Source organism: Rissa tridactyla, chromosome 1, assembly GCF_028500815.1.
Source record: "Rissa tridactyla isolate bRisTri1 chromosome 1, bRisTri1.patW.cur.20221130, whole genome shotgun sequence".
Taxonomy (NCBI): Eukaryota; Metazoa; Chordata; class Aves; order Charadriiformes; family Laridae; genus Rissa; species Rissa tridactyla.
In genome coordinates, this window is record NC_071466.1 from 172,044,177 (window position 1) to 172,062,628 (window position 18,452).

Sequence of the window (18,452 nt, forward strand, 5' to 3'; positions counted from 1 at the left end):
TACCCATGCTTTAAAATGTAGTTTTTCTGTCACTTTAATCCAGCAGAATTATGGTTGCTAAAAAAGGGGCCTCTTTTCCTCTCTCAAGCTCCTAGCCATTCATATTTTGTTTTCCCATCAAAAAGTATTAGCATTCAAGCAATTGCATGGTCTGTTGGATCTCGCTCTACAATTAAAGCGAAAAAAACCAAGTCTTTTGATTGATTTTTATAATGTTTCAGTTTAGTTGATAAAGCGCAGCAGGTTTTGATACTAACTGCAGCTTTCTTGGGTAACGCAGAAAATGAAGGAGCTGATATGTTGCCCTTGGGGGTGAATATATCACTAGACATTTTAGGGACCTAAGTATGCAAGAAATTTAAGGTTCAAGTCACACCAAAATGTAGCATCTTTTTTATAAATTGCAGTGGGAAAATAAGCGACAAAGTAAGGTTTGGAGTATCTCAGAATGTTAAGATGAACTGTTTACTTCCTCTCAACTTTTTTTTTTTTTCCTTCTCTATAGGCTGGCAGAAGTGGAAAGACAGTCCCAGAACTAGAAAAAACAATTGGTTTAATGAAAAAGGTTGTAGAGAGAGTCCAAAGAGAAAATGAAGATCTGAAGAAAGCTCAAGCTGTGGTTTCTAATGAGAAATTACTTAGTCTTGAACAGGAAAACGAGAGGCTAAAGGTACTGATTTGTCTCCAATAACTATATTTAGATAGCAGTTTATATGCAAGTTAGTAGGAAAATGGAGCAGCAAACCTGTTGTTGACATTGATTGGCACAGGTGTTTTGAAAATAGCAAATACGAAACATGTAGAACACAAAACCAAAACACTTCAGTATAATATACTGCATGATTTACGTAAAGGTACTCTGTACCTTCAGGGATATATTTAAATATCTGATGTTCACTGTGCTGGCTAGATGCAACTATGCTGTGCTTTAAAAATGGAAACCTGAAATTTTCTACTAAGCAATCAATATGTGTTTTAACAACCTGTTTGATATTTAGGCTGAAATGGAGAAAATGAAACTTCATTTGGGGGGCCAGCTGAGTATGCATTATGAATCTAAAACCAAAGGAATGGAAAAAGTCATTGCTGAAAATGAGAGGCTGCGTAAAGAACTGAAAAAGGTATGATCATTGCGATGCATCCCTTTATTTCCATTAGTTACTGGTTGTGCCAAGTATCTGTTTTGTTTTGTTTTGTTTTGTTTTGTTTTAAATGGTTCATATGGAATGGATGCTTTTCTAAGCACTCCTATGACAGAATTTTTAATCATGTGTAGAGGAGACATCCAAGGAGCACACCAAGACAGAATTTGGGGATGTTGTTGTGCTAATGATCTTGGATGCACTGTTTTCATCTAATACAGCACAGACCCTATCTCAGCATCATTTTAGATAACGCTGTGCTTCATGTGAGGTTAACTATTCCATGAACCTTTGCTTTTATTGAACAATAGGAAGCTGACAGTGGAGAGAAGCTACGAATAGCGAAGAATAACTTGGAGATATTAAATGAGAAGTTAACTGTACAGCTGGAGGAAACCGTGAAGAGGCTAAATTTGGCTGAGAGCCAGTTAGACGGAGCTGACAGCAAAAGCTGGAAGTCTGTTGTTGTAGCAAGGTAGGAATTGAGAATGAAGTAAGGAAGATAAACCTAAGTGTTAATTCAGTCTTAAATCCTCTTTAAATGTTAGCAAACAAATTAGACATTCATTTTAATAGTTTTTCTCTCCTCTTTTGAAGATAGTTTTCTATTATCCATATTTTTTGTTTTATTCTATGCTAGTATGTAGAATCAGTATAAAGGTCTCTGATATGAACCCAGCAGAGGTCCAGTGTCCTTAATTACTGGCCTTGTTAGCTGCTTCTGTACAGTACCCAGTTACTTACCTCCCTTCTTCTGATCAGCTCTAGCCTTTTGTATAGTTCTGGTAATGGAAGTATTTTGTGTTCCTTGCTGCTTAAATGTATTGTGTTTGTGCTTTGTGGAATAATGTCAGCATTTTTGCTGAACATAGAAAGTATTTCAGTACCTTAGCAAGCAGACTGATAACAATCTAAAAACCTGGAAGCCAGCAACCTGCATTTTCCAGCTTGGCTGCATTTGAATCTATCTTTAACCACGTGAATACGCAGAGATTGTGTTAGAAAACCCACTGGGATTTCTGTACTTCTTGGGATGTGTAAGGGAGAAAAACTCGGACACTAGTGCTGGGCTATCTTTTCCAACATATAAAGTGAAGTGTGGGAATTGCCGTTTCCTAGATTTTTAGATAAAACTCAGACTTTGAAATCAATATCCAAAATCATTTTTGGTTTGGTAATAATAGTAAATATCTACAACTCTTTACCAATAAGTTATCTGAAAGCTACCTATCAGTTTTAAAATTCAAGTATCGCTTGCATCACTCAACATGGAGCAAAGTTTATTCCATCATATGTCCACTATGTCCATCATAAAACAAAATTTTATGATGCCGATTTCAATTTTGCCTGTGATTGATCAAAGTGGACAAGGAAGGAGAATCTTACCCCTCTTGAGGCAAGAGTTTTTAATTGGCTATCATCTCCTGTACTGCCCTGTCTCAGAAAAGGTCAAGAAAACGAAACAATGCTTATGCCATTAAGAGAAATAAACAGCCTGTGTCCTGCATAAGGATATAAGAGAGCAAATTTTTGGGAATATTTAGTCCTGAACATCCTCAGGAAGAAATAAGATGACGTGTTGCAAAAGTAACAGTTGTAAACAGAGGTGAAAAGTGTCTACAAAACCAGAATCTCTGTCAGCAACCTTACTAGGGCAGAATATCAAATGGACAAGAGACTTGTCTGATTTCATCTTAATTAGCTGTCGAATAGTCTATCTGCTGAAGTCCAAGATTTTACCCACTTCCCACAGGATCCCTTGGGGGAGTTCTAGTGCTTCTCTCACATATTGCTGAGACATTTCACTTCACTGAGACTTCAGAAAGCCATTCCTTTTTTTTTTTTCTTTTTTTTTTTTTCCCCCCCAACCGTCCCCCTCACTATTTAGTGAGGTAAAATGTCTCTATGCGAGGTCAGATGACAGCCATATTTAGCGTCAGTAAGGAGGGCAAAACTGGCTGCCAGCCATGGGAGGAGGACAGAAACATGCGGTGAAGACAGTAGGCTCTTAACAGCTAGCATATCGGCTCGGTAGTTTGAATATAGTTTTTCTTTTAGTTCTCCACCTCATTGAAAAACATTTCCACTTAGCTCTATTTAGTTGCTCCAGATAGGCAGTTGTGTATAGATAGATATAAAACACGCGGTTGTGCCTGATTGTACTTGCCTGTTTCAACTGGTGTGAATCAAAACTTTTATTTGCATTTACTTTAACGTGATTTTAAAGTGAGTGAGTAACTTTAAGGCATTACAGACCTAGAGGAACTCATTGGGGCACTTGAACTTGCAACCCCCCTCCCCAGCACATCTTCCAAAGCAGGTACGTGGTAATACAAAGTATTTGATCGGACAGACAAAGGTGCCATCAAGCGATCCTTCAGAAGGCTCTCTGTCAGGTAGCAAGATGCTGGAGGTCGTATCGCTATCTGAAAACCCACTTCAGATGGGAGAGTAGACTACATGATCTCCAGAGGTACCTTCCAACCAACATTTCAGTGATTCCGCAAAAACTCATTTGTAGCCTCGTACAGCTCAAAGCAAAACGGAATCCTCCTCAGAGTGCTGTTTCTCCAGGGTAAACATAATTTTTTGTAGAATGTTTTTGCCTTTGGGGTCTTCATCTTCTGTATCTGTAGTAGCCCTTTTCTTACTATATTATTTTCCATACATTATGAAATCATAAGAAAAATACTGTCAAAGGTATGACACTGAAGTAAGACCTGACCAATGTGCACACTGCATCAAAAAAAGATGTGCAGGTTTTTAGCAGGAGGTAGTTTGGGGCTTATGTACAATACCATAAAAAGATTCCAGTCCCTAATCAAGTGTAGACAAAAAGTGAGATCGACAAAAATGTGACATTTGGAAAAACCTTTATACTAACATTAAAAGTGTATTTTTCATTATGCTTCTTTCAGCTCACTTATAAATAAGAGCAGTGATTATTTCAAGGCCAATGCTCCAAACATATTTCAGGGTGTATTTTATGGCATTTAATTTCCTGAAGATATTGTAATCTCTATTTCTGTAAAAATTAGCTTTTACTCTTATCTTTCTCTAAATAAAAATACTACCAGGATGCACGAAACTAAGATGAAGGAAATGGAAATGGATATTGCTAAAAAAACCCAAAGTATTACTGACCTGAAACGGCAGCTTCAGGAAGCAACAGAACGTGAACACAATGCTGAAAAAAACTTACAAGATCTAAAAGAACAAGTGAGTAAAATTTAGCCAGATGGCTCTGAGAATAGATTGCTTAATATTAATTAATTTCTTTCTGATGTCTGTATTGGCAGAATACATTTTTTTTTCTCTAATCCATGCTTTTATAGGTTTTTTCAGTGCTAGTTGCCATAGTACAATTACATATTCTAGCCATCTAATGAAGTTTACTACATATTATCAATATATATTCTTGACCTGCAGTCTTAGGGGAAAATTAATTTTTTCTATTGTATTCTTCTGTACGTTGTTTTTTTTTTTAATTATAGTTTCATTGATCACATGAAAGCCTGTATGTACAGATGCTTCAAATGGTCTTAAAATCTTTCTAGCTTCACTTGCAGCTTTACTGCAAGTGAGTTTGCCACGGGCACTTCCCTCTTCCTCCGAGGTCTTTTTTGGGGGATTGACTTTGCCATCCTAAAGGGGATCTCTAGGATCCTATTTCCAGTATGCCTTCTTGCATGCAGTCCCTAGTAAGTCTTACAAATATTATTCCATACATGGAAGAGTTGATGAATTTTAAACTCGGGTACCTTTGAAAAGATGTATCAAAAAATTATGGCCTTTTATGATCAAAAAATTATGGCCTTTTACTATCAAAAAATTTTGGCCTTTAGGCACTCCAGAGATGTAGCTCTAGGACTATCCACCTAGATTAGTTTCTATCTTCTCATTAATTAATATGTGCATGGTTTTCTGCCCCAGACATCGTGTACTGGCCATTCTCAGTGTAAGGTATCAAATACACAAACTTCAACATAGGAAATCATATTATGTAAGCAAGTAAATGTGTTCAATAAATAGAATGTGGAATTGAGTCCTATAAAACAATTATTTTGTTAATTCTTGCTTGTTTTGCCTTTTTTAAAGTCAGCATTATTAACATGAAGCGTACACCAGCAGCAAAACTAAGAGATAAAATTCTTTCATTGCGTGATGTTGCTCTGGATCAACACTTCCCAGTTTCTTTCGTGTCTCAAATACTGATGAAGGGATGTGGTCAAGGTTAACAGCATTTCAAAGAAAGAGACTGATTATGAAAAAAACCAAATCCTTACTGTTTTACGTAGTAATAGAACAAAGGCCTATCGCTAACAGTAGCCTTATCAGAGTTCATCAATTGTCACTGCATTCCAAAACTGTATATAGTCTCGTATTTAAAATACTAATGTTTTGCTCCTGCATCTTCTGGGGAAAGGCATTTCTAGAGGCCAACTCCTCCTCTGCTTAGGGGCCTGGTCCAACTGAGGACTGCAGGTCATTTCTAGTCAACATACACTCATTTGGGTTTTCATTGCAAAATCACAAGCTTTTCATATTATGTTTAAAAAGAACTTGGACACCTAGGTATGCAAATAAGCATGTCAGTAATATTTTTAAAGCACTTAAATATCAATTCCTTAAGCATATGTATAAATTATGGTAATGTAGCTACGTATCTTTCTTTGTAAATCTAACTTTTGAGTACTTTTTTCTTCACCCTTCACGAAAGATGTAGCAATGATCTATACTAACTTTAAAAAGGCTGTAGATAAGTAGCTTGGTGGAAACTGTCAGTAGAACCTGTTTTTTTTTTCCTCTGTGATAACCTAATACTTGGTTACATCCTTAGTGTTAGTTTCACTCATCTTTTAATCCTGTATCAATGAGAACTCCATCTGAACAGCATTATCCATGGATACTGTTTTCAAGAGTACAACTTTCTTAATTTTTCTTTTAAGCTGGAGCTTCTCAAACACTTTCCTGAAGGTGCAAGGACAGAGCAAAGCCGTATGAGGGAGCTCCAGCTTTTAAGGTAACGTGCTTTTAAATAAATAAATACTTCATCCAATATAAACGAAATAAGAATGATCAGGAAATGGCCATTGAGATTTTTAGTTGCATATTTTATATTCTAAAATATTTTAATAATTTTTTTTAAAAAATTATTCTAAAATTGTTTTATATTACAGATTAACTAATAATCGATTAGAGAAAGAAAAAGCAGAACTTGCTCACCAGGTGGAGGATTATAAGCACCCCATACACACATATACAAGTCAAGGTCCTGCAGCCGGTAATCATTTTCATTATCTAAAATAAAGATCTTCCTGTATTTTGGGCCTAAACCCGTTTTTTGATACCACCATTTGTTTTATAAACCTCAAAAGACTGCTTGTAAAATGTCGGTCATTCACTGAAACCCTCATTTTTCCCCTTTTGCCTCGGGTTCCACGCTGCCAAAGAATGAGTGTCTATTTCCAGGTACCAGCTCTGTGAATGAGTTAAAAGACTTTGCAGTCATCAGTCCCATGGGGAAAGCAGAGCGCTACAGAGCGGCACATTGCCGTATGACCGGGAAAAAAATAAAAGTTAACGCTCTTGGAATCATGAATATAATTAAAAAGATCCTTATACTATGTTATTTCCAAGCTTCCTGCATTTAACTCAAGAGAAACTGTACATGTCATATTTCTTAAAAGTATCCTAATAGACTGGCCGTTGGAGTATTGCATTCAGTCATGGGAACTAGACACCAGCACCTAATTTGTACAAGAACTAAAGAAAAGCCCAGATGATTTGAATTTTTGGTGGTTTTCGATACCAATTGGGTTTGCGCGCTTTAACTGTTTCAGCTTTCAGGAGATAGAGAATTACTCTAACAATATTATTCATGGCATTGATTTTCATTACCTTAAATTTTATAACAAATTCTCATTATTTTTGCAGGACATAATGAAATTGTAGAGAAGGATAAAAACGACAAGTTAATGACAGAAGTAGCTGACCTCCGGACACAGCTGAAGGCCTCAGAGTTGGAAAAACAACAATTAAAAGTGAGTTGCAAGGCAAGATAATGAGCAAAATTGCAGTTAGCTAGAAAGAGCTGTTTAATATCTAAACTGCTATTTTATCACAAAGTCTATTCTCGAACATTATGTTTATAAAACCTATTTTTTTTTGTTAGTGAACGTGCTGTGCTGTTCATGGGTAGATTTTTGTGTCTCCAAAGAATATGCCTATTTTCTCACCATTTAGCCTCTTACGTAAAAGGCAAAAAAAGCTGTTGTTGACGTGTATTTTGTATTTCCTAAGTTCTGGATAAAGGTGCTACTCCTCCCTTCTTTTTAATAGGAAGAAACAAATAAGCTGAGAAAAGAACTAGACAACTTTGACCCTTCCATTTTTGAAGAAATGGAGGATCTGAAATATAACTACAATGAAGAAGTAAAAAAAAATATTATTTTAGAAGAGAGATTGAGACAGCTTTCTCAAGAGTTTGGCATTCAAGTGGATAGTCCTGGCAACGTTTCTGTTGATTAGACTAGTGCTTAGTATCCTCAGTATTGACACAGAAAATAAATTCCAGGACAGTTACATAATACTGATTTATTTGTCTGTTTTTATCTTGGAATGATACAATTCTATTAAAGTTACAATAGTTTGGCACAGACTTAAGAGTGCAGAATTGGATTAGTCAACAGATTACGGTCAGTATTTATATACACCAGTCAAAATAAAAGTGAGTTTTACCTCTCCCAACTCCTTTGCAATATTGTATTTTAATTCAGAACAGTAATGTGGGCAGTACACAGGTGTCAGGTGAAGTCGAAAACTTGGACTTATCCTAAAAGTTGAGAAACTCTTAAAACGTGCTAAGTATTCGAAGTTCCAGATCGCTGAGAATATGTAATTGGTTCTTGCTGTCTCATGCTATCATACTTCCTAACTGTGGACTCAGGGTCAGTGTGCTGCATATCTGTTCTTTTTACCTCAATTTTAGAAAATCCAAGAACTGAAAATAAAGTTATAGTATTTCAGCCAAGTGATTGGTAATTTTATAGAAAAATGATTTTTCATTTTGTATATTTTATATAACTGGATGTAAACTTTTATAGCACAGATAAAATAAAGCCAACTCAAATGATCCCTTGTTCTCACCTTTATTATTTATATGCCATCTTATTTAATATGCCCTTGATGAAGTTTCCTAATTGATGTGCACTCTGAAAATGGGTATTGTTAAGCCAAGACATATCTCTCTCTAATTACTACGGATCTCCATAATAGAAGTAGTATACTCTCTGTTATTTACTCTTTTTGTCCCAAAGTAGTGGAATTACCTGTAGGATGTAGCTTAATTAGATTTTCAAGTAATAGGATAATGCTGCAGTTTACCAGTTAAATAATACAGTGAAAAGTTCCCCCCCAAAAAAGAAATTGTTACAACTTTTAAAAAAAAAATCAAATTTCAGAACTAATTCTGGTCCCACCTGAAATATGTCCTTTACTGTTAAAAAACAACTAGATCCTAAATCTGATTCCTACATATAACAGTGTCATAATTATTATATTTATAGAAGTGCAACCTATGGAACTTTTACAGTTGACTGCATTCATTAGCTAAGCTATTAGGACCAGCCAGTGTTAGACAACAATTATAACAGCTTCCAGAAGCGTGTTCAAAAGTTAAGGATTTTTCAGAACTGAAATTAAACATGCTGAAAGCTGGATCTCTGCTCTGAACGTCAGATCTCTCTTTATATAAGATTAGTCACTTACTTAGGAAAAACTTAAAATCGCACAATACCTAGGCTGCTGCCTAAGATAGAAGATTATTTGTAAAGAGTTCTGTGGTAGACACGGGTAAGAGGAATGCGGCACAAACGACAATTAACTTGAGAGAAAAATCATTTCAAGCATCAAACTTGATATCTTTGAGTCTGTCAAATCTTTGCCCATCCAAGTTTGAAAAATGGTGAAACAAACTCTTTGGTTCAAAGTCACAGTCATATTTAGTTCTATTAAAAGAAATTACAACAGGCTGAGAATTCAGGTATGTCTCGGCAAGTGGCCAGCGTAAACCAAGATGATGGCGATGGAGCTAAAATAAAAAGAAATAACATCAGTTTAGAGATTTTGATGAAGTAGCCCAACAGTTCCCAGCTTGGGGAGCTTTAAATCTAGGATCCTCTGCATTAGGGCACTTATAACCAGTAATCAGTTGCCTGAATAACATGAGTAACAATGAAGCACAAAAGGCAAACCAGAACCAAGATGTCCTCCACAGCTTCAGGAAGAATATAAACTTGCTAATTAATCAAAAATCACATTCTTATTAATAATACTTGTTCTACAGGTCAACATTACAAGGAATGATTTTTTAAAATAAAAGAATTAAGCTTTAAAGTGTCCTATACAGACAGGCAAGAAATTATTGGTTTATGTTCTTAATTATTTTAACTTATTAGCATAATGTAAATAATGACAAAGTTGACTATGTTGTCACTGGAGTGATTCACTGGGCTGACTAATTCTACTGTCACCTGATCTGCTAGGAGAATATTTACTACTAAAGAATTTGGAAAACAAGACAAAAACCGAGTACTTCACAACACTTCTCATATTATGAATTATTACAGTTTTTCACATGTCCATCTATATATTTACCTTGATTAAACACCCATCATGGCAGTGCCACACAATTCCTTCAACTTTACCCTCACTGCAGCCTTCAAACCAAGACACTATGTCATTTTGTTTCAAAGCGGGTGGATTCTTTACTTCAAATGCTCCATGCGGTACAAGAAGATGTACAGGCTGCTTCTTGCTTCCTAATCCTATGTTAAAAGAAACAAAAATCTTTCTGCTAGTTATGTGTGATAATTTAAGATTTTCCTCATTTTTGTTATTATGGCTATCTTAAAAGCACTCTATAAAGGTAGATGGCTATGAGATATTCAACATTGTCCTGCCTTTAAGAGAACAGTTAAATATACTTTTAAGTATCAAATGTAGCTGTCTTCTCCTTGTGTAACTTTTTATTTATATAAAATAACCACGACAAAGATTTATACAGTTGTCTGCTTTATTCTTCTGGTCACCTCCTCAGTAACGATAAAGCTACTAGCTGAATTCTTCATGCTTCAGATCATGATACATAGCACAAACATCTTAGTTCCTGAAAATCTGGCATATTTTCTTATGAATACAGATTAACACTTAAACCAGGCTGTTAACAAATGCACTGCCTCTTCACTGACCATTCAACATAAATCTTCATCTAAGAATACGGCTATTGGAATTCTTTGTTGCAGTTCCTTTACATTCTGAGAAAATGCTTAGTCCTAGTACTATTATTTTTCCTATCCATCCTTGCAAGTTATCCCAGCAAAGCTCAGAACTCCTTTTTGCTCATACCTAATTGTTTTTTGTTACAAGGCTTTTAATGGGAGAAGCCACAACCAAAGTTCAGCTTAAATTACATTTCCTTAAAAAAATAAAATATTTCATAATTTAAAAATTGCAACTTCTGACTAACTCTAGGGACTCAAAAAAAAAAGTCTGAGTAAAATTTTCTACTTTAATGGACTAAACAGCATCAGACGAGCAAGCAAAAAAAAGTCAAGAAAAGGCACCAACAAACAATCTTAAAAAATACTTCAATATTTTAATAGTAATATTTAAAACAACTTTCCCAGTGAGAATATTTTTGAAAGACTAAAGTAAAGCATTTTTAAAGTAACTGTCCTAAAGAACATGCACGTGGAAAGAGGTTTAATAGACATAAATAGTCTCATGACAACTCAGCTTTCTGAGGTATTTTTGGGTGAGTGTTCTTTGAGCTCCCCCTTCCCTCCTTTCTAGAATTGTTACATTGCTACCTTAGAACATTTTTTTAAAACTTATACAGAGAATGTGTAGTTTTCACTCAAAAATAAGACTAAATAAAAAAGTGTTTAAGAACAGACCATACAAACTTACCATATGGATTTGCATTAATATTAGTCCCAATAAGCTCCAATGTTTGTTCTAAAATTTCTGATAATGGTACCGGACTGATTTCCAGAAGTCCTGGCTCAGCGTGGTGTTTCAATACCAGCGCTATCTCAGCCTCATAATTTACAACAGATGAGTGCCAGCAATACTGCTTACTATTCTTCTCCACAGGCACCCAACCTATGAGAAAACATAGCAATTTACCAAAGGAAATATCTGAAGTTACCAAATGTGTACTAGAATTATGCATGCATTAAAAAAAAGAAAAACAACCCCACAGTTAACTACAAACAGAAAGAGTAACAAGAAAAAACTATGTCGTATCTCAGAGAAATGTCAGAGGAATGCAAACGTGACAACCGTGCCTTCAGCTTAAGTCTGCGCAGCAAACTGCGATTATTTTCAATGCGTCAGAAGAACAAAGCCTTTCTGGATAGTGAGTGAATTACATCCCAATTGTTTTCTTAATATGTTAACTACTACTTTTAACTCTAGAACTAACCCTAATTCACTTAAAAAATGGATTTTCTTCCCCTCCCATTTTACCTGTGCTGCGTCATAGGTACCTGGCATATGTCCATTTTCATCAGGCAAAGGATTGCCGTTAGAGAACTCTATGTCCCTTGCTGGAATCCAGGTATCTGGAACAGGCCTGAAATCCTCTTCAACATTCCAAACAAATTCTAGACATATAAATGTGACATTTAGTTTTTGTTAGCCAGTTTTACCTTTTGATCGTCTTTCAATGCAAGTAATAAATACCACTGATCTAAACCTTGTTTTACAGACAGCAGTCACAGTTACTTTGTACAAGCACCAACATCTGTCACACTCAAGTGGTCTACAATTAGGAAGGGTTTAAAGGAGCACAGTAGCCTTTAAGTAGTTTAAAAGTTCAAAACTAACAGATTAAAAAATAGCTACCTAAATAGGCAACATTATATTTAAACTAGAGCAAAAGAAGTACAATAGCACAGAATAGACTATTTCAGTTGGAAGGGACCTACAATGATCATCTAGTCCAACTGCATGACCACTTCAGGGCTGACCAAGGTAAAGCATGTTGTTAAGGGCATTGTCCAAATGCCTCTGGAACACTGACAGGCTTAGGGCTTCGACCACCTTCTAGGAAACCTGCTACAGTTTTTGACCGCCCTCTTGGTAAAGAAATGCTTCCTAATGTCCAGTCTAAACCTACCCTAGTGCAGATTTGATCCATTCCAACATATCCTATCACTGGACACTAGGGAACAGAGATCAGCACCTCCCTCTCCACTTCCCCTCCTCCGGAAGCCACAGAGAGCAATGAGGTTGCCCCTCAGTCTCCTTTTTTCCGAACTAGACAAACCCAAAGTCTTTAGCTGCTCCTCATAGGACATTCCTTACAGCCCTTTCACCAGCTTTGCTGCCTTCCTCTGGATGCAGCCAAGGACCTTCACATGCTTCTCAAATTGTGGGCCCCAGAACTGCACACAGTACTCAAGGTGAGGTCACACCAATGCTGAATACAGCGGAATAACCACCTCTTTGGACGAACTGGTTATATTGTGTTTGATGCACCCAGGATGCGGTTTGCCCTCTGGGCTGCCAGGACACGCTGCTGGCTCACATTGAGCCTGCTGTCAACCAGCACCCACAGATCCCCTTGTGCAGTGCTGCTCTCCAGCCACTCCTCTCCCAATTTATACTTGTGCCTGGCATTACTCCATCCCAGCTGCAGAATCCAGCACTTCAACTTCTTGAATTTCATCCCATTAATCACAGCCCAGTGCTCCAATCTATCTAGATCCCTCTGCAAGGCATCTTGTCCCTCAAAAGAGTCCACAGCACCTCCCAGTTTGGTATCATCAGCAAACTTGCCAATGGTGCATTCAACACCTGCATCCAGGTCATTGATAAATATATTGAACAGAACCAGCCCTAGAATTGAACCCTGAGGAACACCACTGGTGACTGGTCGCCAGCCAGATGTAGCCCCATTCACTACAACCCTCTGAGCTCTGCCCTTCAGCCAGTTCTTCACCCAGTGCACCATCAACCCACTCATCCCACAACTTGTCCAGAAGGATGCTGTGAGGGACAGTACCAAAAGCCTTACTAAAATCCAGAAATACCACATCCACCACCTTCATTCATCCACTAGGGAGATAACCTTACCATAGAAGGATATGAAATAAATTAAACAGGACTTTCCCTTTGTGAACCCATGCTGACTGTGCCTAATGATGATTGCGTTATTCTTTAAATGCCTTTCAATAGTACGCAGTATACTTCTCCATAATTTTTCCAGGAACTGAGGTTAGACTAACACGTCTGTAGTTCCCTGGGTCTTCCCTCACACCCTTTTTGTACATTGGTATAACGCTGGCTAGCTTCCAGTCAGCAGGGACCTCCCCAGACATCCCAAGATGATTGAGAAGGGTCCTGCCATAACATCCACGAGCTCCTTCAGTAACTCTGGGCTTTGGACTTGGACTTGTGAACAGCTGATACAGCTGGTCCTGTAAAATTTCAGCATCCACAAATGGAAAGTCACTATTCCCACACTCGTAGTCCCCCAACTTGGGACCAGGCAACCCAAGGTCTGTCAGTATTATTAAATACTGAGGCAAAAACCGCATTGAATGGCTCCACTTTTTCTTCATCCCTATTAGACAGATGACCATCTTCAACAGGTATCATTCCAATGTTTTCTTTAGACCTCCTCTTGCTGTTAACATACTTAAAAAAGCCCTTCTTGTTATCTGAAACAACACTGTCCAGTTTCAACTCTAATTGAGCTTTGGCCTTTCATGCCTTCTCCCTCCATATACGAACTATGGTTCTGTAATCTTCCTGTGAAGTCTAACCTCGCTTCCAGAGATCATATAATTTCTTTTTCCTCTTGAGCTCCATGAGGAGTTCCCTGTTCAGACAAGCTGGTCTTCTGCCCTGCTTGCTTGACTTAGGACATAGTGGAATTGTCTGCTCCTGTGCTTCTACAAGGTGGTTCTTAAAGACTGCCCAGTACTCAAGGACTGCTAAGCCCTCAAAAGCAGATTCCCAGGGTACTCTGCTAAATAGCTCCCTGCATAGCTTAAAGTTTGCTCTCCTGAAGTCCAGGGTAGCAACTCTGCTATCCTTTTTTCTTATTACACTGAAAATTTTAAACTCAAACTATTTTGTGATCACTGCGGCCAAGGCAGCCACTTACCCTCACATCGCCCTTGAGTCCTCCTTTAATCACAAAAAGCAAGTCTAGGAGGGCATCTTTCCTAATTGGCTCACTGCGTACCTGTGACAAGAAGTTATTTCCTCCAAACTTCAAGAATTTCCAACAGCAGTATGACATTCCCAGTTGATGTCTAGGAAGTTGAAATCTCCCATAAGGACAAGGACTACTGATCCAGAAACTTCTCCTAATTGCCTATAGAATAACTCATGCGTGCTTACATCCTGACTGAGTGATCAGTAGCAGACACCCACTATGACATCTCCTTTGCTTTCCATTCCCCTAATCCTCAAACACATCATTACAAACATCTCCCTTACATGTAGTTCGACGCCTCCACCTCACCTGCTGTGCCTATCCCTCCTGAACAGCCTGTAGCTCTCCATCCCAACTCTCTAATCATGGGACTCATTCCACCAAGTCTCACTAATACCAATGACATGAGAGCTCTGGGAGCTGACCAATGCTTCCAGTTCATCCTGTTTGTTTCTCATACTGCATGTGTTGGTGTACAAGCATTTCAGACATGCTCCTGAACCCTTCGTGCTCCCAGGAACAGTGTAAATGTTCCCACTAGCATTTCCACCCTTTGTTGATACCATGCCAACCCTTGGATTACCTTCTGCTACTGTGTTGGTATTCCTTTTCCCCATCGATTCTAGTTTAAAGCTCTCCTGAAGTAAAGTTAAGAGTGACATTAAAAAAACTGGAGCAGGCTGACTGGCATTTCCTGTGTTAGACTAGAGGTGTTTTTCCAAATGGATAACTTAAATTGTTAAAAAGAAGGAAAAAAATCTTCACTAACCTTTGCAATCTTCCAATGAATACAAGAATCGTTTAAACCTTTTTTCAGCTTGTTTGTTGGGTTTTCGATCCAGCCTGGCCCATAGATAGGGTTGCCCTAGTTTCCAGAAAGATAAAATCAGCAATTTACTGAGGTAACCATACCCTGCAGAGTACTGAAATCAACTATATGTAAGGCAAGATACGAATTCTCATTTGCCACTAGAGAAATTTTATATCCAAAGACACTATTTAAATTCATAAATTCATTAGTGTATATGAATCTAAAAATCTATTCGTAGAATCTTGCCTAGCTTAATACGAAGGTTCCTTACAATTTCAGGTAAAGGAAAGAGCCACAGTGATGCAATGAACCACAGTCTTCTCATTTCCTCCCAACCCCCACAATTCTTTTAATCCTTCTCAAGGAAATTAGACATATTTTATTATATAAATTCTAGTGTGCAAGGAAGATTTACCAATAAGAATTATTAAAACTGGAATACTTGCTTGACTGGCACTTAAACCATACTCCATGTATTTTAGAGAGTAAAATTTATAACAACTTTATAAACATCTCCTATGTTTACGGTAACTATTACTTTGTGTTGAATTCACAAAGGCTGTAATGCAATAAAAATAAAAGTGAAAACTCTGTAAAACAAGGCTTCTAGTCAGCATTAGAAATCTGCATATGGATTTTCCTTATTACCTTTATAGGTAGTTACATAACAGCAGGTTCCGTCCACCTTTTCAGTAGGAATTGCATTGTATATATCTGCTTCTAACGCCTTCCCAGTTATAGTTTCAGTTGCCAAAACTTTAAATGGCTGAAAAGAAGACAAGCATTTTAAACCCTTGTCATGGCTATGTTACTGCCTTATTCCCAGATGGATTCTTGCTCCTTACAGCTGGACTCTGTAAGTCCAGTATGACACATTATATTGCTGATTTCTAAAACTATCTAAATAAACCATTGTTTCTTCAAGACATGACAGTTTGGAAAGTGCTCTGAGACAAAAGAACAAAGGCAATCTATTTGCAAACTCTCTCCTTTTCCATTCTTGATCAGTGTTTAGAGATGACATTGCCTTCCACTTTGCATAATGCATGTCAACTGGAAGGGGTCCAGTTCAAAGTGTCAAAATTTTAAGACGTGCCTTCCTGTATTACAATGTCAATAGAAATTATTCATGACTAGCTGCTCTGAGTTTACAGTTTAGAGCTGAAAGCCAATGGCACCATGTAAGTGCAATACACAGACCAGGGGAATGCAAGGTGGCAAAAGCACCCTGCTGTTAAATACCCAGTATCAGTGCTCTCAACTAAACAATTTTCTGCTTAAAAAAGCAAGGAAATAAGTGGTCTTATGGTCTGAAACAAATATCCAGTCACAACTAATAGAAGTCATCCTAGAAATTTCGACAACAGTTTCACTGCAAACATGTAATCAGTTGTGTTTGAATTCAAATATTTTCCTGTATAATCATCACCCTCCCTCCTCTCTCCCCAGTCAACTTTGACTTGTAAACTGGTCGCTGTCTCTTTCTGCTAGCAAAACAGAGAGTCCTTATCTTGTAAAAGTCTTGAAATGGAATTTGGAATTCATAAAATAAGAACCTTCTTACATGCTTTCGTTATGTTACATGGCTGGTTTACATTTTAGTAATCAGATTTGTAACCGTATCATATGGCATACAGGAAGATTTTATGAAGATTACATGAAAAAGAAAATTCTGAGGGTAGTGAGAAAACATAACCCGTTGCTTTTCCCACCACTGCCCTTCTTCCCTAGCAGTCATAACCCCCTGTATTATCCTTTCCTGCATTCTGAAAAGCAAAAAAAATAGCGTATACCAGTTCAACATCTGATCCCCGGTCGGCTTTTTTGCATATGAAGGAACAGTAAGTTAGGGACTGTCTCTGTTTAAGCCCAGCTGGCAACTAAGCACCTAACCAGGAAAATCTCCCTGTATGATCAACACTGTTTTCACACAAAGCCAAGGCAGAGCCCCATACTAGCTACAATGGAGAAAACTAACTCTATCCCAGCCAGAAACAGCACAAGCAGGTACCCTTACATGACCGTAATCAAGATGGTGTTAGTACTGAGAGCTGTACAATTAAGTTAACAGGCATTTTGGCACTCATTTTAGCTCTTCTATCCAGAAGTCAAACACCAACAGGAGAAAAGTCCCCCAGATGGATTCAAGTTCGTCATGCAGGCGACAGACAGCAGGAGGAGCTGCTACTGAAATTGGGAAACCCAAGTTGGAGGCCTACAGCTAGACAGGGGAATGCCATCCCAACCTGTCCTGACACTGCCTTTTACATCTTGGGAAGAAATTACTAGGACTGGGCTCCATTACTTTCACCTGGCTAAGTATTCCACATCTTACAGCCTCAAATGTCTTCTTCTGTCATAACTCTGATACACTTTTCATCAGAAAAAAAGAAAACAAAAAAGAAAAAAAAAAAAGATATTTTTTTCCCCGCAAGGCTGAGGCCAGGATGGTTTTACACAAGCTCTCAGTCCGGGCATGTTGGAGTGGCATCATTCCTTGCCATGGATGTTCCTAGTACTTAGAAAAAGCAAACACAACATCAGGGTGAGCACCTGGATCCACCTGCCAGGAAAAGAGCTGTACAGAGGTGAAACAGCACCCAAAGGACCCTTCTGTCCCGCATTTAAGGGGGGAGCCCTATGCAACTCCCCCCTGCGTTTCGCTCAAGGTCTGTCTGCAGCGAAACCTCTCGCCAGTGGGGTGACCCCCTCCCCGCAGCGCCGATGACACGGTCGATGATGATGATGATGCCTCTCCCCCCGGCTCCGACCAGCCGTGCGGCGCCGCTGCTACCGGCGACCCAGCGACTCCCTCTGGACCCAGGCCTGGGCCCGGCCCCACCTGCCTCCCGCCCGGCCGCGGCCCTGCTTCCCCCGGCCACCTGGCGCTCCCGCTTGGCCGACGGCTCCTCCTTCACCTCGGTCACGAACAAACACGGCACCTTCCGCTGCACCGCGCACCGACGGCTCATGGCCCCGGCCGCTGCGCCCGCCGCCGGCCCAGCGACCAGCTCGACCTGCGCCTGCGCCGCCCGCGCTGCGCCACGGGAAATGGAGTCCGCCGCCGCTGCCTGCCCGCCGGGAGCCCCGCGACGCCCCTGTGCGCCGGCGACAGCGGGGCGGGCAGTGGTCGCCTCTGTGCAGCAGCCCTTAGCGAGGGGGCGGCTCTGCCGCCCTCCGCCGCCCAGCGCGGCCGCGGGCCTGCGGCAGCTCCGCTTTCGGCAGCGGCGGCTCCCGCCGTGGAGCTGCTCGACGCCGGGCTGAG

General features: G+C 39.0%; 2 protein-coding genes across 5 annotated transcripts in view; one reads left to right on the forward strand and one right to left on the reverse strand.

Annotated features, from left to right (window-relative positions):
* Nucleotides 1-7,673, forward strand: part of LOC128907809 (centrosomal protein of 290 kDa-like) — a 53,577-nt gene extending 45,904 nt beyond the window's left edge. For all 4 annotated transcript variants that reach the window (XM_054197121.1, XM_054197143.1, XM_054197128.1 and 1 more), the window contains 8 exons: nucleotides 506-670; nucleotides 999-1,121; nucleotides 1,454-1,617; nucleotides 4,220-4,361; nucleotides 6,092-6,165; nucleotides 6,323-6,426; nucleotides 7,080-7,186; nucleotides 7,485-7,673. In XM_054197121.1, the coding sequence (XP_054053096.1) occupies nucleotides 506-670; nucleotides 999-1,121; nucleotides 1,454-1,617; nucleotides 4,220-4,361; nucleotides 6,092-6,165; nucleotides 6,323-6,426; nucleotides 7,080-7,186; nucleotides 7,485-7,673 (1,068 nt within the window). The remainder of the gene's footprint in view (nucleotides 1-505; nucleotides 671-998; nucleotides 1,122-1,453; nucleotides 1,618-4,219; nucleotides 4,362-6,091; nucleotides 6,166-6,322; nucleotides 6,427-7,079; nucleotides 7,187-7,484) is intronic.
* A 48-nt stretch (nucleotides 7,674-7,721) lies between these two features.
* On the reverse strand, nucleotides 7,722-18,228 carry RLIG1 (RNA 5'-phosphate and 3'-OH ligase 1). Its single transcript, XM_054197157.1, has 7 exons — nucleotides 18,070-18,228; nucleotides 15,836-15,953; nucleotides 15,146-15,241; nucleotides 11,696-11,812; nucleotides 11,115-11,309; nucleotides 9,801-9,970; nucleotides 7,722-9,234 (listed from the first exon to the last, which is right to left on the reverse strand). Exons 1-7 carry the CDS (start codon nucleotides 18,157-18,159, stop codon nucleotides 9,046-9,048), a joined length of 975 nt encoding a protein of 324 aa, XP_054053132.1. The 5' UTR covers nucleotides 18,160-18,228; the 3' UTR covers nucleotides 7,722-9,045.
* Nucleotides 18,229-18,452: the final 224 nt, after the last annotated feature.

Bases quoted from the DNA above. Each gene is read 5' to 3' on its own strand.
- RLIG1 (XM_054197157.1), bottom strand. From the start codon at position 18,159: ATGAGCCGTCGGTGCGCGGTGCAGCGGAAGGTGCCGTGTTTGTTCGTG. The intron at 15,242-15,835 runs GTAATAAGGAAA...TCTGGAAACTAG, and splicing joins TTATGTAACTACCTATAAAG to GGCAACCCTATCTATGGGCC. The intron at 9,971-11,114 runs GTAAGTTTGTAT...CTTTTAACATAG, and splicing joins TATTAATGCAAATCCATATG to GATTAGGAAGCAAGAAGCAG.